General features: G+C 46.9%; 2 protein-coding genes across 4 annotated transcripts in view; one reads left to right on the forward strand and one right to left on the reverse strand.

Moving 5' to 3' along the window:
- Positions 1-622: 622 nt before the first annotated feature.
- NECAP2 (NECAP endocytosis associated 2) lies at positions 623-19,917 on the reverse strand. 3 transcript variants are annotated; one of them, XM_051988446.1, is made up of 8 exons: positions 19,719-19,917; positions 14,933-15,033; positions 9,043-9,147; positions 8,888-8,969; positions 7,570-7,678; positions 4,451-4,628; positions 2,842-2,923; positions 623-1,819 (listed from the first exon to the last, which is right to left on the reverse strand). In XM_051988446.1, exons 1-8 carry the CDS (start codon positions 19,808-19,810, stop codon positions 1,783-1,785), a joined length of 786 nt encoding a protein of 261 aa, XP_051844406.1. In that variant the 5' UTR covers positions 19,811-19,917; the 3' UTR covers positions 623-1,782. The 3 variants fall into 3 exon arrangements, with proteins under 3 accessions (XP_051844406.1, XP_051844405.1, XP_051844407.1); XM_051988445.1 differs by having other exon boundaries at positions 623-2,012; XM_051988447.1 differs by lacking the exon at positions 19,719-19,917 and adding an exon at positions 19,375-19,464 and having other exon boundaries at positions 623-2,012.
- SPATA21 (spermatogenesis associated 21) overlaps positions 19,473-20,635 on the forward strand; it is a 42,175-nt gene continuing 41,012 nt past the window's right edge. The window contains exon 1 of the mRNA XM_051988443.1: positions 19,473-19,659. Coding sequence (XP_051844403.1) covers positions 19,505-19,659 — 155 coding nt within the window. The 5' untranslated portion in view covers positions 19,473-19,504. The remainder of the gene's footprint in view (positions 19,660-20,635) is intronic.

Raw genomic sequence — 20,635 nt, forward strand, 5'->3', positions numbered from 1 at the left:
GCAGACATGAGATGTTAGCTCAGAACCCGTTCCAGCTCTGTTTTTTGTCAGGAACATCTGGCTAGGCAGGATCACAGCATGAACATCTGGCCGGCTGCGATCCCATCAGGGGAAGCACACACCAACAACAGTCTGGCCGATACCTGAACCATGGATGTTTAAAAGAGTAGCCGCTTGAAGCATGGCTTTCCAACAATGAGAGACCAGTTCCAATTGTTCAGTAATGAAGAGAACCAGCTACACCCAGCGAAAGAGCTCTGGGAAATGAGTATGAACCACAACATAGCATTTCACTCCTGTTATTGTCTGCTTGCCTTGTTTTCCTTCTCAGGTTATTTTTTCTTTCTAAATCAGATTTTTCTTGTGCAACAAAATAACTATGAATATATATACATATATTGTATTTAACATATACTTTAACATATTTAACATGCATTGGACTACCTGCCATCTGGGGGAGGAGGGAGAGGGAAGGAGGGGAAAAATTGGAACAGAAGGTTTTGCAAGGATCAGTGTTGGAAAATTACCCATGCATATAACTTGTAAATAAAAAGCCATAATAATAATTACACACACACACACAAAGAGTAGCTGCTTAATGAACACGCCCTTGACAAATATGTGTCCAAATATCATTTATTCTCATCCAGCTTGTTTCATCAGGGATTTAACTCAAGGCACTTAAAATTGCTGGTTTCAAATGAACACATTCCCACATTTTGCTTCAGAAACCCCCAAACTTCTACTAAACACGAATAGAGAGTAAGGCAAAAGTACTCAGCAGCCACACAGGAAGGGTATACATGGTCAAAAACATCCTCGTCCTTGACATAAACTAGGAAAGGCTGTTAACACTTTTCTTATTTAGAAAAATCTCCACTCTAATCTCGTAGAAAAGCATTTTTCTTGGTCTCAGTCCTTCCAAACAAAAATCCAATCTGAAAAAAGAACAAAACCTTTCCAATGAAAGCCAAGGTACAAGGCGTACAAGACGTGAAAAGGAATTTCAGAGGCTTGCAGAGATAAGACTACTTTAAATACAGTAGTGCAGGTAAGCCCTGCCTCAGTTCCCTCGGTGGCTCCTAGCTTTCATTCACAGTGCACGTAGAAAGGAAAAGGAAAAGGAAGTGGTTGTCCTTAGACAACAAGGCACTCAGAAACCCCCCAGGGTGGGCGCAGCCCCAGGAGCCTCTCCTCGCAGGGCCTGGAGTACAGGGCCTCCTGGAGTGGGCACATTCTGGGCTTGACTCTCCAACATCCTGGTAGACCCACCCAAGTCTCCCGCTTCTGCCCTCAGTGCAACATGAGGAGGTGGTGACAACTGGCCCCAGAACCCCTGAGAATAGGGAGGAGAACAGTGGGCACTGTGGCTGCCAGGAAGGGATCCTTCCTGAGGTCCTGGAAAGGCAGCTGCCCATGAGGAGTGTGAAGTAGGCAGATCAGCAAAGCAAATATTACAAAGGAAAGCCTTAATACAAATGGGTGTTACTGGGTCTCCTCCCAAGGGGCCCTCTCAGCCCTTAGGCTCCTGGGAAACCTGTTTGGATATCTTTATCCCCTTGGAGCAAACTGAAACCTGACTTTAGTAGCTATGGTGGATGGAGGAACACCCTAACACCAACTGAGCTCTTGCTTTCAAAATGTAAACACTGTGGTTAGGAGGCATCAGCCAGGGAAGCAAACTGACCCAGGCCTCTCGGCTCTCTCTCAGGAGCGGGCGGGTTCTCCGTTCCTGGGTCTCTGTTTTCAGTGTTGAATCCTGAAGTCTTCTACAATGCCCAATCAGACAAGAGATGCCATGGAGACAGAGGAGCAGGACCTGGGGGAGGCAGAGGAGGAAGACAGAAAGGAGGCACATTCCAAATGGAGAGGTTGAGGAAATCTGGATCCTCCACCCTTTGGTCCACAGTAAAGACGCTTCTTCCCAAGGAATTACATTGGGAAAGCAAAAAGTGCATCCAGGTTAGAACTGGACCCAGTTTGAGTTCTGCTGAGCCTGGCCTGAAGTTGACCTGTAAAGGGGAAATGGTTTTTAGCACTTTTAAAACAAAGAGGTAAAGCGCAAGAGAAATCAACAAACTAACTCATTCATACCCTGGAAAGAGCAACATCCAAAGCACAATAATAGTAAACTGGCACCTTTCCATGAGGAAAGCACAGACAAGGAATTTCATGGGCTCCAAAGCAAGCAAAAGATAAGCAAAAATTCACAGTAAGGGCCCTCCCAGCTCTGACCTCCCGGGTTCTAAGGGCCCTCCCAGCTCTGACCTCCCGGGTTCTAAGGGCCTTCCCAGCTCTGACCTCCTGGGTTCTAAGGGCCCTCCCAGCTCTGACATCCCGGGTTCTAAAGGCCCTCCCAGCTCTGACCTCCCGGGTTCTAAGGGCCCTCCCAGCTCTGACCTCCCAGGTTCTAAGGATCCTCCCAGCTCCGACCTCCCGGGTTCTAAGGGCCCTCCCAAGTCTGACCTCCTGGGTTCTAAGCCCTCCCAGCTCTGACCTCCTGGGTTCTAAGGGCCCTCCCAATTCTTACATCCTGAGTTCTAAGGCCCTCCCAGCTCTGATATTGATTTTACAGTGCTTAACTCCCTGCTCTAAAACCTTTCTGAAATATCTATGTTAAAAGCCTTTACAAACACTGGTATAGGAATTAGCTCTCTATATATGCCTTTTCCTACCTAAAAAGGGGTCTCAAAGAGAGAAATGAGGAGGAGCCCATGTCCCTGCTGCCCCTCTCTGCCTTCTGAGCCCTGGCAGAAGGCAAGTGTTGACCAGCTCCAGGCTCACCAAGAGGATGCCCATCCTCAAGGACATTTGGACAGTGGGAGTCAAGGTAGCTCTTACCCTGCAGCTTTGGCAAAGTCTCCCCAGACATCTGCTGTGGCGGCAGTGGTGGGATTGAGCTGTGGCCAGGTTAAACCAGCATCTGTTAATTCCAGAGTTTGGGGAAAGGAGAAGAGAGAAACATGTGAGAAGCCAACTCTCACTCAGGTCGCCAACTAGAAGAGGGCCTGACAAAGCCTATGGCTACTAATGTTTGCTGAACTGAATGAGCTCCTTGGGGCCCACCACAAGCCTTTCTCCTTACTTTCTACTTCGGGAGTTTGGTTCCCTTGTCTTCCCGCCAACACACACTCACTGGGCATCTACCTGTGTGCCCCAAGCCCTCTGAGAGCCACCAGAAACACAAAGACGACATTACAAAGTAGCAGCCTCTGCTTCCAGGGCCAGGCAAGGAAACAAGCAGCAGAGAGGGGAGGAGGGGAAGAGCAGGAGCAGGAGCACCTCAGAGGGGACCTGGGCCGTGGAGCACAGCCCACATGGCCACAAGCACTTGGAAGTGAGGAGGTGGCCCTCGGGACCCTGAAGGGACTGCCCGGGGTAGGGAAGGGACACCACAAGCAGCGCCCCAGACTTCGGGAGAGCTCCCGTCAGAGGAGAGGAATCAGCAGCTGGGGGGGGCCCATCACGTGCCAAGGACTGCAGCCCGGGGACACAGAAAAGGGCCAGAGCCCGTCCATAGCCCTCAACCAGCGCCATTAAATGGGATGAGATGTGTCGACAGCTACACAGAGACAGTGCGGGTGGCTGGCAGGGCTGACTGGGGGGCATGGAGCTGTCCCTGAGGGCTGACAGGAGCCCCTGGGGCACCCAGAGCAAGGATAACCTGGCCCATGGAGCTGTCCCTGAGAGCTGACAGGAGCCCCTGGGGCACCCGGAGCAAGGACAACCTGGCCCATGGAGCTGTCCCTGAAGGCTGACAGGAGCCCCTGGGGCACCCAGAGCAAGGATAACTTGGCCAGCTGCATGCAGGAGAGCTGCTAGAAAGGCCCAGAGAGCCACAGTAGAGGCGAGAGCTGGATGGGCTTGTGGGGGGAAGGACATGAACAGGAGAGCTGCATGGAGGCAGAAAGCACAAGACCTGGCATCGAGGGGGGAGCGGGCAAGGCGGCAGGACAACACCCACCCTGACCTGGGGGACCAGGAAACACCCACAAGTGGGGGAGAGGCTGGGGGGAAAGAGAAGAGTTCTATTTGGGTCTGCTGAGCGACGTCCACTCTGGGATGCCCAGGAGGCAGGTGGCTACGTATGACTCTAGCACCAGAGAGGGATTAGGGCAGGGTCTGCAGATCTGCCCAGATATGATCATTAAACTCAGGAGGCATAAAAACAACAAGTGGACGCCAAGAAGCAGCAGAGCCTTGGACGGGCACAGTCTGGGCAAGGACGACAGACCAGCTGCACAGGGCAAGCCTCGTGGGACCTGGTGCCGCCTGCTAATACCAGCGAGTCCCGGGCTCACTGGAACCATCCCTGGCCCGGGGACTCAGCAGGTCTGGCTCTCAGCTCACAGCGTCCAGGCCCAAGGATCTCCATGAAAGCCCCTTCTCCAGGAGACAAAAAGGAGCCAGGCTGCCCAGCAGAGGCAGAGCCAGCTCCCTGGGCACTAACCTGTACTGGGAACAAGTCCGGGCTGGGCTTGGGCCACTCCCACAGGCAGGTGCTCCTCAGTGGGGGGCAGCTGGGTAGATGCTCTGCCCCCTGGAGGAGGAGGAAGGAGGGTCATTCCCATACTGCCTGACATCCGAGATTTGGCGTTTCCAGCCACTCCTTCCTTCTTCTTCATGTTCTAAAGGTGAGAACAGAAGTCAATTTAGCGAGTTAGAATCCTGCAGCCAGAAGAGAAATGAGAACGTCACCTATTAGTATCAAGGACAACTAGACCTGGCCCGGTCTGCTCTGCAGAATCCCTTTCTGCTCGGACAACCAAGGTCCTAAGGGTCTGGTGTCCTGCTCTGGGGCTGCCAGTTTGCATCGGAATGGGCACTGACCTCGGGCTCAGGACCCTTTCCATCAGGCCCCTGTGAGAGAATGACAGGGCCTGCTGACCGGCACCTCAGAGCTGGAAGAGCCCAGAGCAGGAGGCTGTCCCATACAACAAGGTTCTCCTCTAATCTGCTCTGACGTAGCCTGGCTGGGAGCCCTCTGTGACCTGACACAATTAATGTGGGCCACGACGAGGTCTGTTAGACCAGAACCTACCTTGAGGACATGATCACCCACCTGCAACTAGAAGGGATTTCCGGGGCCATGGAGTCCAGCCCCATCATTTTACAGCTAAGGGGCCCAAGCATCTGGAGTGATATACCCCGAAGCTGCCCTAGTAGTCCTCAGGGCCAGCTCCCACAACTCCTGGCCCGTGTTCCTTCTCTTGTGCCCCACGGAGAGCACACTCTCTGTTGTAACAAATGAAGGTAAGGTTCTACATGACAATACGTGTATCTCAAGCCATTATCAATGCAACGAAATCCTAGTACTGCCAATAACTTTGCTGTGACTGTTTTGTTATGATAAAGACAGTGGCCAAAGCCCTGTGATGCTAGCTGGAAGGGTCATCTCCTACATCAACAGAAAAAAAAAGGAAGAGCAGGTAAGAGGGAAGAGAAGGTTCTGAGGACACAGGAGAGGCAGGGTTACCAGCAGGTGCTCCCAAGAGCCATTTGCTTGTTCAAGGTTTTCCTTGTCCAGCCTCCCTACCTGTTTACTTCTAACAACATTCACCGCCAGATAGTATGTGGGAAAGGACGGATGGCTTAGGGCAGGGGTCCTCAAACTTTTTAAATAGAGGGCCAGTTCACTGTCCCTCAGACTGTTGGAGGGCCAGACTATAGTAAAAACAAAAACTTTGTTTTGTGGGCCTTTAAATAAACTTCATAGCCCTGGGTGAGGGGGATAATCGTCCTCAGCTGCCACATCTGGCCATGGGCCGTAGTTTGAGGACCCCTGGCTTAGGGTGTCCATCCACTTAATCCAGCAGTCAAGAAAGGAACTGCATCCTGGAGGACATTCAGAGGTGTGAGGACCACCATACTGCAGCTGTGGGATGATCTGGACAGAGAAGGTAGGGCAGAATCACGCAGAGCCTTCAGTTCATATCCTGAGAGGAATGACTGAAGAAAAAGCTAAAAGGGATGCTTAGACTGCACAGAGCTGCCTTTAAATACTAGGAGGCTGGTATGTGGAAATGGGATTAGCCTTGTTCTTCTGGGCCCCAAAGCGTGGAACAAGGAGACACTGCTGAGGAAAATTTGGGTTTCATGTAAGGAAAACATGATAAACAGAACAATCCAAAAGTGCAAAGAACTGCCTGAGTAACTAGTGAGTTCCCCGTCATTGGGAGTATTTAAAAAGAGACTACATGATCATTTGGACTGTAGACAAGACGCCTCCTTCAGGTATGGGTTGAACAAGATATCCTCAAGCTTCTTCTAGTTCCAAGACACCAGTTAGCCATACCCTGCCTCCCTGTCTCCTTCCCTTTCTCCACCCTTCTTTTCTCCTTCCTTCCTTCTTTTTTGGGGCTAGGTCTATCATTTCAAGGCTCATAATACAAATACTCAGACATGATCCTAAGATGAATTAACACAGCAGCTCTGACTGGTTCTGGTCCCAACCTGGGGGGCTTAAGCCCACTCCTGGGGCTCCCCCAGGGGTGCCAGACTCACTGCTGACACCCAATCAGCTGTCACCCATCTGCAGCTCAGAGCTCTAATACTGGCCTCAGTCTCCCCAGAAGCAGGGACCAGCGGGCACCCCACCACACCCGGCCCCACTCCAATTTTCAAAGGATCATGTCCAATTCAATGTATAAGAAAGCAAGCATGGCCTCCCGCAAAGAATCTGTTGGATATCCTGAGATCCCATCTGCTGAAAGAGCATTCTGTGACTAACATGGCAATGTCTGACATGAGTGCACATGGACAACTATCCCACTTTTTGCTACCTAGGGAGGAGGGAGAGGAGAGGGGTTTGGAACTCAAAACTCACCTTTTCCCCCCACCAAACACCAACAAATGTTAAAAACTGTTTTTACGTGTCATTGGGGGGAAATATGGTATTATTTAAAAACTACAAACAAACGAATAAATGTAAGTTTAAAAAGAGAAAGGGTGTTATGTGCCACTGGGCTCTTTGTGAGCTTCAGCATCTTCCTTGGAAAAACCAGCAGCAGGCAATTTCCTGGGTTCATTGGGCTCTTGGATACAATGTCCTAAAGTCACTGCTGCCTCTGACACTCCAGATCCAAGGCCCGTCTACCTCTGACTTTTCAGGGGCAGGCTGGCTCCAAGTGAAACAGAAAAAGGAACAGCCACGGAGGGATATTTTCAACATGGAGGCTGTTCTGGACCATGGGTCACGTGCTGGTCTGTTGCCCATAGCAATGTGATCAAAGGGCACAATCTCATGCCCCGCTGGCTTTTCCTTCTGGATCACATATTTCTCCCCCAGTCTCCCACAAAAACCAAAGGGAGGGAACCTCGCTGGCTGGCCCCCAGAGAGGAAAGGCTCTGGCTCTGGCCAAACATGCCTATTCCCTTGGTTTCACAGATTTCATATCCCTGAACTTCACTCAAAGAAGCCTAGTCATTGGGCCATGCTAAACCAGCTCAAGGTCCGGCATTCCAAGACTTTGCCCAAGCCTGAGCTTCCAGGCGAGACACGTCAGCTCCCCAGGTGGCACGAGCTCCGTCCAAGCTGTCTTTGGTACGAGGAAAAAGCGGAAGCCTCACCGCAATGTTGAGCTTGATGGTCTGGCCCTCCTTGAAGCTCAGGTCTAGCTGGGGGCCAGGAGTCGGGTTCTGGGCTTGTTTGGCAAACTCACATTGCTGCTTCACCCACCTAGGGAGAGGAAGGAGACGAGGTGAGGGGAGGGGAGAGGGGAGGACGAGGCCACGGCCGGACACAGGCAGCCCAAGTCCCTGACCCAGGAGCTGTGCACCTGTACCCCTGGGGGCAGGTGCCGCAGAGGAAGCAGCGCCATCTCTGCGGAGCTTCTAACACTTGTCTGTGTTAGACGAGACCCGAGGCCAAAGAGCAAACCTTCATCTCACAGTTATCCTCAAGAGGCACACGGGCAGTGCCAGCGCCCCAAGGCAGAGCCCAATCCAGCCTGGAGCTTCCAGGGCGAGCGACGGGGAGAAGGGTCCCCCTTCTAGTTCATCCATTCATTCGCTCATTCACCAAATATGTCCCAACCAGCCATTCTCTACGGACTGGGCTGGATGGAGGAAGGCCTGGCCCTCAAGGCCACATTAGTGTTCACTGAGGTGGTGGTAGGTTGACTGGACAAGGTGGGGCTTGAAGATGAGAAGGGTCTGGATAAACGGAGAGAGGAGGAGGGGCAATCTGGCTGCCAGCCACCATCAGTTAGACTTGTTGATGGAAAACTACACTCCTAGTTCCAAAAGACCACACTTTTACAATCACACTTTGGGAAAGAACCTGTTCACAAGCGCAAGACTAAATGCTAAATGATCTCAGGACCCTGGGATCAAAGATTAAGGGCAGGAAGGATGCTCAGCAGCCATGGTGCCCAAAGCCCTCAGCCAAAAGATGAAGAAACTAAGACTTGCCTAAGGTAACAAAGAGCGCACAGAAGCAGAATTTGAACCCAAGTCCTTGGAATGCAAATCTAATGTCTCTCTCCCTACTCTCCATGTACAATAAACAGTCAAAAAAAGGAAGTGGTCAGAGAAAGTGGGTCCTGAGGAGGAGAAGGAGCAGACTAAGTGGAGGAAGGAGAAGTGAAAGAGAGGCCTGGTTGGTACAGAAGGCACAGCCAAGGACAAAGACAAAAGCAGCATTTGGGCAAGAACTTATGGCAGGCTTTTCCTAGCAATTAAATGGCAGGCCTCAGGAGGAGGCAAGAAGGCCCGGACAGCTCTCAGGAAAGAGCTGCCGCGGGCCGGGGGTTTGCCTCAGGTCCAACTGACCTGCTGGTTGGGGTCTGCCATGTCGGCCACAAAGTGTGGGCTTCAATTTCCTTATCGGCAATGGGAAAGCTTCCCATCCGAGTAGGAAACTCTCCAGGGGGCGCCGCCTACTCACTTGAAATGGTCCTGCAGCGCTACATTGAAATCAAAGGCATCCCCTCGGTCAGCAAAGCCAATGCCAATAAATGCTCGCCGCCCTGTGGGGAACACAGCACCCTCAGTCCCACGGTCGTGGGGCAAAAGGTTTTCCCCCACAGAGGGCACACTTACCACTTCCGTCCTCAATCCGGATGACGAAGTATCTGCTGGAGTCTGTCACGCTCTCCACGGCGATGCTGGGAAACTGCTCCACAGACGCCTGGGCGAAGAGCTCTCCTGAAAGCGGGAGTCAGCATGAGGCCCCTCACCAAGGCTGCCAGTCAGGGGTTCCCGAGAGCATCGGGAACTGGACCCCTCCCTCAGTCGGCCAGACCCACCTTCAGGCCTTTCTCCAAAGGGGGAGCCCTAGCTAGGGCGGACTGATTCATTAAAATCAAAGCAATAAATTTCTGGTGTGGGGAGAACACAGAGCATCCCAATTAGTAGAAAGTTCACCTATTGACAGGCAAAGACACAAAGTATAGAAAGAAGAATGAACTATGTGTCAAGAGTCCCAGGTCCAAAACTGTGTCCTGTGTGAGCCTAGATAAGTCAACTCCCTTCTCTGATTTTCAGTGTGTTCATCTGTAAAATAGGAATAGGGAAACTCTTCTGGAGCTGCTCAAAGGACAGCATTATGTAAAACAGGAAGCATCCTAGCATAAATTTCCCAACTTATGTGTCTGTAAAGCTCTTTTGTAGTTTATTAAGCACTTTATAGGCACTCCCTCACTGGAGTTTCCTCTAAGGTATTACTGGTCCCATTTTACACAGATGAGGAAACATGGAAAGGAAATGACTAGCTGGTAGGTACAAGGGAAGGGATTTGAATCTTAGGTCTTCCTGACTCCACACCACACCACACTGCCTTTCACTTTATCTAGGGCTCCAAGTTTTTTTTGGTTTGTTTTTGTTTTATAGCTTTTTATTGACAGAACATATGCATGGATAATTTTTACAACATTGTCTCTTGCACTAACTTCTGTTTCAACTTTTCCTTTCCCTCCTTCCACCACCTCCCCTAGATGGTAAGCAGTCTCATACATATTAAACATGTTAAAGTATATTTTAGATATAATATATATGTGCAAATCCATACAGTTCTCTTGTTGCACATGAAAAATTGGGAAGAAAAACAAAAATGCAAGTAGTCTACATTCATTTCCCAGTTTTTCTTCTCTGGGTGTAGCTGCTTCCATCCATCATTAATCAACTGGAACTGAACTGGATCTTCTCTTTGTCAAAGGTATCCATGTCCATCAGAATACATCCTCATACAGTACTGTTGTTGAAGTATATAATGATCTTCTGGCCCTGCTCATTTCCCTCAGCCTCAGTTCATGTAAGTCTCTCCAGGCCTTTCTGAAATCATCCTGCTGGTCGTTTTTTACAGAACAATAATTTTCCATAACATTCATATATCACAAATTTGTTCAGCCATTCTCCAATTGATGGGCATCCATTCATTTTCCAGCTTCTAGCCACTACAAAAAGGGGCTGCCACAAACATTTTTGCACATACGGGTCCCTTTTCCTCCTTTAAGATCTCTTTAAGATATAAGCCCAGTAGAAACACTGGGTCAAAGGGTGTGCAAGTTTGATAACATTTTGAGCATAGTTGCAAATTGCTCTCCAGAATGGCTGGATCCATTCACAACTCTGCTAACAATGCATCAGTGTCCCAGTTTTCCCGCATCTCCTCCAACATTCATCATTATCTTTTCCTGTCATCTTAGCCAATCTGACGTTGTGTAGTAGTATCTCAGAGTTGTCTTAATTTGCATTTCTCTGATCAATAATGATTTGGAACACTCTTTCATATGAGTAGAAATAGTTTCAATCTCATCATCTGAAAATTGTTCGTATCCTTTGACCATTTATCAATTGGAGAATGGCTTGATTTCTTATAAATTAAGAGTCAATTCTCTATATTTTGGAAATGAGGCCTTTATCAGAATCTTTAACTATAAAAATGTTTTCCCAGTTTATTGATTTAGGGCTCCAAGTTTTATGAGAATCCTGTAACATGGGGATTACCAGTGCTAATGTGCCCACGCCCACTTCACAGATGAAGAGACTGGATCTGACTTGCCCCTGGTCACATAGCTGGGAAATAGGCGCTCAGACTGGAGGGACATTAGAATGAACAGAATACACTAATACTAAGATCCACTGATGGCAGAAGGAATCAGGAACTAAGGTCACTTCTGATAAGAGAAGGAATGGCAGTAAACTGAGGATGGTGACAGATTTCAATCAGTCTTATGGACAGGCTAAAAGGCCAGAGGCTATTTCACAAGGATGCCAGCCTTTGGGGCACAGAATTTGGGGAATTCTTTGCTGCACCCCAACCACCATCATCCTTACCCAGCAGGAGGTCTATCTTTCCATAAGGACAGCAAAATATATACAGCCTTCCCAGTTGAAGGATTTTCAGAAAAGATCTTATGTGGGCCTTGCCTTCCTGAGTGCTACCCCCCCCCCCCGCTTTCTTGGCCACACTGTGAGGGTCTCTGCAACTTCCTCCCAGATCTTGAAGAGTGGCATGGTTTCCTCTCTTTGTGCTGGGGCAATTTTCTTGTCACCAGAGCCCTGATGGGGGTGGCTGTGCAGGGAACCTTTGTCTCTAAAGCACAAAGTAACAGCCCTGCTATAATGTTTGCTGGAGAGCTTTTGGGGTCCACTGGAGGAGCCCATGCCCAGTCCTCCTCCAAGGCTACTGTCAGCCAGCACTGACTTTCAAAATGACGAGAAAGCCTATGCTCTCTGCCCTGGGGCAGGCCCCTGACCAAACCCTTGCTCCCTACCCTCTCTGCATACCTGTGGTGCTTTAAATATTACAAGTGCTTTCCTCATGGTACTAACCCAGGAAACAAGCAGCTGGGCCTGGAGGCAGGAAGACCCAAGTTCTCCTAAGTCATGTGAACCCAGGCAGGTCACCTCACCTATCTGACTCGTTTCCTCATCTACAAAATGGGGAGAATAATACTCAACTCGCATGGCTATTGTGAGGATCAGATGAGACCACACGTGAAGTGCTTAGCACAGTACTTGACACATAGTAAACATTATATAAATACTATTAGTAGTATTATCTTTACCATTATTATTAGTGCTCTTCCCTCCCACTTTTTATACCTGAAGTTACAGATATGTGAAATGGGGACTCTCCACTACTAGAACTTATTTTGCTTTTAAGTTTATTCTACCCACTTCTGATTCTGATGAGCCATTCTCCAAAGGCTGGCACAGCAGGAAACAACAGGAGACTTAAGATCAAAAAAAATCCAAGTTTTTGTACATACCCTTTGAGCCAGCAGTGTTACTACTGGGCTTATATCCCAAAAAGATCTTAAAGAAGAAAAAGGGACTCATGAAGTTAAGTGACTTGCCCAAGAACAAAAAACTACTAAGTGGAAGAGGCAAAATTTGAAGCTCTCCCATTACAGTGACTGACTGTTACAGGACATAAATGTTCATGTTTGGTCTTTCTCTATAGGAAAGAAAGTTTGGGATAATGAGGAAAACAGAAGGGCCTAGAACTCTGTGAACTATTTCCCTATGATAGTTCTTTATAATTTTTTTCCATTTTATTTTATTCTGAACTTAACAAAACATGAAATAAAAAGAATATTTCCATATAGGCATACCTCATTTTATTGCACTGTTTTATTGCTTTTAGATGTTGCATTTTTTTAAAGCAAATTGAAGACCTGCAGCAACCCTGCATAGAGCAAAGCTATTGGTGCCATCTTTCTACAGCATATGCTCACATTGTATCTGTCATACTGTAATTCTTCCAATATTGCAAACTTTTTCATTATTAGTGTCTCTGTATTGGTGATCTATGATGCTTCTATTCCAAGGGTTTTGAGGTACCATAAACTATGCCCATATAAGATGGTGAACTTAATATGTGTGTTCTATTTCTCCACCTACTGGCTCTTCCCCCTTCTCTGTCCTCCCTGTTCCAAGACACAATAGTATTGAAATCAGGTCAATTAAAAACCCTGCAATGGCCTCTAAATGTTCAAGTGAAAGAAAGAGTCAATCAACATGCAAACTTCATTTTTTTTTTTTTTATTTTAAGAAATTGCTGCAGCCATCTCAACCTTCAGTCACCTCCACCTTGATCAGTCAGTAACCATCAGCATGGGGGTAAAACCCTCCACCAGCAAAAAGATTATCACTTGCTGAAGGCTCAGATGATGATGAACATTTTTTAGTAATAAACTATTTTTAAATTAAGCTATGTACACTTTTTAAAAAGACATAATCCCTTTGCACACAGAATAACTTTTATGGGCATTGGAAAACCAAAAAAAAAAAAAAAATCTTGTGATTTGTTTTGTTGTGCTATACTATTGCAGTAGTCTGGAACTGAACCCACTAAATATCTCAAGAGGTAGGCCTGTGTATACAGATATGTGAAATGGGGACTCTCCACTACTAGAACTTATTGTGCTTTAAGTTTATTCTACCCACTTCTGATTCTGATGAGCCATTCTCCACAGGCTGACACAGCAGGAAACAAGAGGAGACTTAAGATAAAAAAAAAAATCCAAGTTTTTGTACATACCCTTTGAGCCAGCAGTATTACTACTGGGCTTATATCCCAAAGAGATCTTAAGAAAAAGGGACCCACATGTGCCAAAATGTTTGTAGTAGCCCTCTTTGTAGTGGCTAGAAACTGAAACCGAGTGGATGCCCATCAATTGGAGAATGGCTGAATATGTTGTGGTATATGAATGTTGTGGAATATTATTGTTCTATAAGAAATGACCAGCAGGATGATTTCAGAAAGGCCTGGAGAGACTTACATGAACTGATGCTGAGTGAAATGAAGGACCAGGAGATCATTATATACTTCAACAACAATACTGTATGATGATCAATTCTGATGGACGTGACTCTTCAACAATGAGATGAACCAAATCAGTTCCATTTGTTTAATAATGAAGAGAATTAGCTACACCCAGTGAAAGAACTCTGGGAAATGAGTGTGAACCACAACATAGCATTTCCACTCAGTTTTTGTCCGCCTGCATTTTTGATTTCCTTCTCAGGTTATTTTTACCTTATTTCTAAGTCTGATTTTTCTTGTGTAACAAAATAACTGTATGGATATGTATACATATATTTAACATATACTTTAACATATTTAACATGTATTAGTCTACCTGCCATCTAGGGGAGAGGGTGGGGGAAAGGAGGGGAAAAGTTGGAATAGAAGGTTTTGCAAGGGTCAATGCTGAAAAATTACCCATGCATGTGTTTTTTAAATAAAAAGCTATAATTTAAAAAAAATCCAAGTTTTAATCCTACAAGGGGTTTGCAGGCCATAGGGGGACTAAGTGATCTCTAGAATCCAACTCTAGGATCACAAGTCAGGGGCTACTCAATGCAGCACAGAATAGAATAAGTGTGTAAACAGCACTAAAGTACTCTGGCCTCAGAAAATTCAAGAGTCAATACAAGCATTGGAATTACTCTTTGTGCTTTTGGGCAAAGTCACTTTCCCCCTCAAGGCCTCTGGTTTCCTCATTTGTAAAACAAGAAAAAGTGTTTTACCATACAAGGTTAGGACAGTTCTTAATTGGGCATTGTACATATATGAGCACTTGTTATCGTCACTCTGTGACCAGGTAGCACACGGAAGGATGTTCATTATGAGGAACTACTAAGGCATGAAAGTAAACGAGCTACATGCCAAGAGGAGAGAGCAGCAGAGAACTCACATTAAACTTATGTTTTTACATTGGGGACATCTACCAAAAACCACTCCAGGCTAATTAGTAGGCCTCATCTCAGTGTTTTCCTTCAATCCTTGGACCCTAAAGAACTCCAAAGGAGCTAGTACTCCCATGAATAAAAAGTTTCTCCAGGATAGGGACACTTAAAATAGATCTTGGGAGGGGAGTAGTCTGTTTCCTAATAAGACTGCTGTGACCACTGCAATCTCTGATAGCAAAAAGAGGGTGATTTCTATGGGAAGAACCAAGAAAGATGCTCCCATCTTTACCTGAAGTTTTATCCTCCAGTTTGATGTAAGCCATCTGCCCTTTTGCTGTTATCCGCAGTCGCCCACTCCATGAAGGCTGGTCCAGTTGCCAGTCTGCAGCCCTATGAAGGACAAAAACCCACTGAGATGCCAGAGCACAACCATATCCATCCAACAGAAGGAAGTGTGCATCCTAAGCCCCAGAGGATGGGGCTGGTTTTCCCAATTCTTTAAGGAATGACCTCTCCATTCACTACACTTCCCAGAGAGACAAGTCGCTAGGAAATATCCCTTTATGTTACAAAATACTAAAAGGCTAAAGATTCGGGCTCAGAGTGGGAAGGGTTGTGGAAAAACAATATAAATTGGTGACACTAAGAGGCAGTTTAGCTCTGAACAATGATGATGGGCAGTCTTGGTCCTGGAGTATAGATAATAAAACCCATTTTCTTGTTCTCAACTGAGAGGTGGATGGCTATAGAGTACAACATCACACACATCATCAGATGGGATCATTATGTTAGTCAGTTTTGCTTATATTTTTGCTGTAAAGAAGGGAACAATGGGAGCGGGGGCATATCAGCTTTTGTTGTGCAAAATTAAACGCATCAATAAGACTTTACAAAATGAAAGAGTCCTGGTCTGGGAATCATGAGATTTAGTTTCTAGTCAATCACTATTTATTAAATGCTGCATACTAGGGATATAAAGGCAGGGCTAACACAACTCTTGCTTTCTGAAAGCTCACAGGCTATTAAGGGATTAGAAGAGATACATACCCAAGTCACTTCAATACATGCACTCCTCCCCATACATAGTTAGATTCTAAGGAGCACTGAATGGGGAGAGATCACACTTAGAATCTAACAGTATATGTCGGGAGGAGTGCTCAGATCAGGGAGGCCTTCAGGGAGGAGCTGGCCTGAATTGAGCCATGAAAGAATGTCAACAGATGGTACTGGAATGGGAGTGAGATGAAGGGCCTCACTCTAGTGAGGGAAGGGGCAACCCCACAAAGTGGGAAATGGTACCCAAGGAAAATGCTATTGCTGCCTGCATTCAGAGATGTCTAACTTCTTAAGGATTTAAGTTCTCCTGTACGGTGCTGGGTTCTAAGCTTCCCTGGAGTACTAAGTTTTTGGTCTCAGGACCTCTCTATACTTTTAAAAATAATTGAGATCTCCTAGAGAGCTTTTATGTTGGTAATACCTGCTGATATTTATTATATTAGAAATTAAATGTCTAAATGTTATTATATGAAAAATAGTTTTGACCTTATTAATTGCCTTAAAGGATGTCAGGGGACTGCACTTTAACAATGTCTTGATTAAAGAAACTGGGATGGTAGTGGTGAAAAAACTTGGAGAAAAGAGGAAGGGCACTTTCCTTTATATATTTGGTAGGGAAGGGCACTTTATATATATATGGACTATATTGTCCTTAGGAGTTAAGTAATTTAAGTAATATGTAGAGTTACTTAATTCCCAAGGACAAAAACTGGAACAATGGGTGGAAGTAACCATGAAGTTCGATGTAAGAGCTATGGCCATGTGGAATGGGTTGTCTCAGGAGAGATGAGTTCTCACTCACAGTACCATATGTCAGATTATGGGATAAATAGGATTAGACTAGATGGTCTTTGAGGTCCAGCCCAACTCTGCAATTCTGTGAAATCAAGAATCCATAAAATGTACTTGGTAACCAACAAAGAACTCTTGAAAGTTTCAATTACAGCAAACAAACATTTATTAGGCACCTACTGTAGGAAAAAGCACAAGTGACACAAAGATGCAAGGTGGGGAAAGGTGGGATATATCACATAGTGGGGGTCAAGGAAATGCTCCTATGCGCCAGGGAGAAAGTGTGAGTTGCAAATGGGAAATGCCCCTTCAGAGGACTCAGGGCCAGTCAGAAGGACCACTGGGACTTCTCTTTTCTGAGTCTCAGTGTTACAAGAGGGCTGCTCTAGATGGCTTCTGGACACCCTGGTCTAAAGAGCTAAAATCTATATAAATCCCTAAAGGAAAAAAGAGAAGGGAAAGAATTTTGAAAGGAAGAAAAAGGAAAAGATTATAAATCTGTATGAAAAGTAAAAAAGGAACAAGTAACTGACCACTAAAAGACATTATTGGTGAAAGGAAGTTGGGAAACTAATGCCTTAGAGTAAGTGCAAAGTCTTTTAGCCCATTTTTCAACATTAACCTCAGATTTGATTTGCGGACGCAGCTCAGGAAACACCCTGAATCACCAGAGCTCTGCTTTTGTGACTTTTCCAAGAAAATGTTAGCATATGCTTGGGTCCATTTCAGTGCTGGCTCACGAGGACAGCTTTGTGAAAGCAAGTCTTTGCACAAGTCTCGAAAAGCCTGATTTATTTCAAGGCCCACAAAAATGCAGAACTCAAAATCTACACTTCAGCAGGCTCAATCTCAGTTCCTTCTCCTGGGGGATCTTACATCTTATGATCAAGAAGAGCAGAGCTTTGTGGGCATTTCCTCTTTCTGCACCTCAGTGTGAAATGAGGGTAATATTTGTACTTCCCATAGGATTTGAGAAGACAAGCTTTCTGAAAGGAGATTAAGCAAACCAATTTCATTAAAGTCATACTTGGCAGGAAGATCCCCTGGGTAGTCACAACTCTGAGGAAGACGGCATAATATAGGAAAAAGAGTAATCTAGTATCTCTGGAGTCAAGAGAGCCTAAATTCCAATCTCATTTCCCAGGCATACTACTTTGCTGGCCTTAACAAGAGCTAACATTTACATGTCACTTTCAGTTTGCAAAGAACTTTACCAATATGATCTCAACTGATCCTCATAAATATTATTATATGAAAATAGTTTTATTAATTGCCTTAAAGGAGGTCAGGAGACCATACTTTAACAATCTCTGGATGAAAGAAACTGGGATGGTAAAGATGGAAAAAACTGGAAGGTGAGTATTGCTTTTATCCCATGTTACAGATGAGGAAACTGAGACAGACAGGTTAAATCACTTGCCCAGGATCACACAGTCAGGATGTTTTGGAGGCTGGGTTTGAACTCAAGTCCTGAAGTTTACTTCAAGTTCATCGTTCTATTCAGTACATCCCCACCTGCCAAATTTCTCCCAACTTTTCCTCACTATTTGATGACTTAAGACCATCCCAGTAGTAGATCTATGATTCCATAATCCCAGTGTCTATAACTGTTCCTAGAATGTGATGCAGTAGGCATTAAAGGCTAAATCTGCTTTCATTAACTTGAATTTTTTTTTTAAGTGCTGTTTGCACTTTGAGGGATTGGGAAGATAGTGGAAATATCACGAAAATGTCCCAAATCTGAAAAAGTTAAGGATAAAATCAACTAAAGGCTCACAAAGTGCTAAGAAATCCCAAACAGAAACAAGAACTCAGAACTATGCACACTCACTTGTGGGTCAAGGAAAACCAGTCAGCCCTCTCAGACAAAACCTCAAAGCAAAATAAAATTTCCAAAGGGTTTTTATTTCCCAAAGCCTGATGGAGAAACCAACCAGTTAGCTGAAGCCCACAGCACAAAATCTCTGGATCAGTTCCAAGAAATCTAAACCAACAGGTTGTGTGACAGGTGTAGATGTTTCTGGAGCCAGGGGGCAGTGCAGGCAGCATTCCCTCCCTAAACAATTTCCCCAGAGGAGTGGGCTGGGGCTAAAGTTAACTTGAGAAGCCATTCAAGCCACTATCTTCCACGAGAAAAGAACCACCTGAGGGGCACACAGTCTCCAGAGCCCAAAGGGGCTTGGTCCCCGCCTCAAGGCCAAAAATGAGGCCGGAGATGGGCGGGGAGGGAGAGGGAAGGGCTCTTCCCAAGTGCCTGGAAGAGGCAAAGCTGGCCAGGTAGCTAAGTCCCCCCAGTGATTCAGAAGTCACTCTAAGATACGGAGGCAGGACTAGGATCCTCAAGTCTCACCAGACCTGGATCAGTGCTTGGCACCCAGATCCGTGCTTAATAAATGCTGATTTCTAAAGTTCCGTTTCAGCTATGGCTATCCCATCAAAAGCTTTTTGCCTGGAAATAACGCGACGAAAAGATGGCTTATCAGGGGGGAGCAGAGAAGGGGAGCAGAGAACACTCCAGATCCTAGCGCTGGGCCGGGCAGCAGAATGGAAGATGGCCCGACAGAGACCAGTGGAGGTCCCCGAGTTCTCTTCAGAACCCCCGCCCATCTCCAGAGCCCGGGGGCCTTCCCACAATCCTGGGGAGGGAGGAAGGGAGGGCCCTAGCTGGGATCGGGGTTCCGCCTTCCCCAAGGAGGCAACGCGGGGGTCTGGGAGACCTAGTGTGGCCAGGGTGGGGCAGGGGCTATGGGTTTAGTTGGGGGAGGGGCCTCTGGGGGAGTCTCACGTCAGTTTCCCCCGTAGTCAGTTTCCCCGGACCACAGACTTGAGGCTGGAAGGGGTCCAACTCCCCCCCTCAATACACACACACACACACACACACACCTCGTTTTTTTAAAAGAAAGGGGAAACTGGGGCTCAGAGCCGAGAGGTGTCTTCCCCAGGATGTCACAGTGGTTAAGGGTCTGAGGTCGAATTCGTACTCAGGTCTTTCTGACTCCCTGCGCCAACCGAGATGTTGCCTGTATCTGTGATATCCCTGGCAGGACCACGGGGTTCTGATGGGGTAGGGTCATTCCGGAAAATCGGGGTTAGGGGATTGCCCCCTCCCAGAGGGCAGTTATCACGGAAAAGCCGGCCTGCGGAACAACCTCAGAGAAGCAGAAGGAGGTATCCCCTGAAGGCCGAGGGTGGAGGCAGGGAGGGGAGGCAGGCGGGCAGGCGGTCACCTGTAGCCGCGGTTGGTGGTCCGCGGCGGGATGCGGTAAACGTGCACTTCGGGCTTGACGCAGAGAACCGACTCGTATTCACTGTCTTCCATCTTGCTACCCGATCCCGGACATCCGGCTCCTCCCCGGAAGGGGCGGGCGTCCGGGCTCTATGATCAGAGGCGAGCTAGAGCGGCGGGTGCGGAAGCCTCCCCTGGTTCCCAAGCTCTCCCCCACAAATCCCCACGGCCCCCGATCCCGCGTTCCTTGCTGGATGGCTAGAGCGGACTAGCGAGTCTGCGCGCCTGAATGCTGCCCCTGGCCAGGTCTCAGCGCAGAAGGACGCGGCATCCGCTGGCTGGGCATCAACCGTTTGAGACTTGTGATTTGGGCGAAGCCGCCTGTCCTCTTTGTGCCTCAGTTCCATCTTCTATAATACGAGGGCATCTGTACTGCCCTCCGCCCTCTCTGACTTTTCCTGCTCCAAAGCCTCCTACTCTCTGCATTCTGTATTGTAAGGCCCCTTCCCCTATGACGTGACCCGTTCTAAGGCCCCGCCCCCATGACGTAGCCTGCTCTAAGGCCCCTCCCCTGATTTATGTTAATCTAAGGCCTTTCCCGCGTCTGACATTTTCTGTTCTAAGATCCTCCCCCTTAGGATATTCCCTCTTTTAAGAGCCCTTCTAGCTCTGACATTTCGTGTTCTTTTTTTTTTCTTTATTATTTTCAACATTCATTTTTAAAAGAATTTTGGATTCTTACGAGTTTCACTCAGCAGTATCACAAAGATTTTTTTTAAAAAAGGAAAAAGGAATCATACAAAAATATAACAGTTCTTTTTCTGGTATCCTAAATTTGGAAATTGAGGGATAGTCACCAATTGGGAATGGCTAAAAAAGTTATGGTATAGGATTGTGATGGAATACTATTGTGTTATA

The sequence above is a fragment of the Antechinus flavipes genome, chromosome 3 (assembly GCF_016432865.1).
Source record: "Antechinus flavipes isolate AdamAnt ecotype Samford, QLD, Australia chromosome 3, AdamAnt_v2, whole genome shotgun sequence".
In the NCBI taxonomy this organism is placed as follows: Eukaryota; Metazoa; Chordata; class Mammalia; order Dasyuromorphia; family Dasyuridae; genus Antechinus; species Antechinus flavipes.

What these genes read in the sequence shown, in the direction of transcription:
- NECAP2 (XM_051988445.1), bottom strand. Translation starts at nt 19,810, where the DNA reads ATGGAAGACAGTGAATACGAGTCGGTTCTCTGCGTCAAGCCCGAAGTG. An exon ending in GCGCTGCAGGACCATTTCAA is followed by an intron (nt 7,679 to 8,887) that starts GTGAGTAGGCGG and finishes TCCTCTCCCTAG; the next exon opens with GTGGGTGAAGCAGCAATGTG. An exon ending in GACTTTGCCAAAGCTGCAGG is followed by an intron (nt 2,013 to 2,841) that starts GTAAGAGCTACC and finishes TCCCCTTTACAG; the next exon opens with GTCAACTTCAGGCCAGGCTC.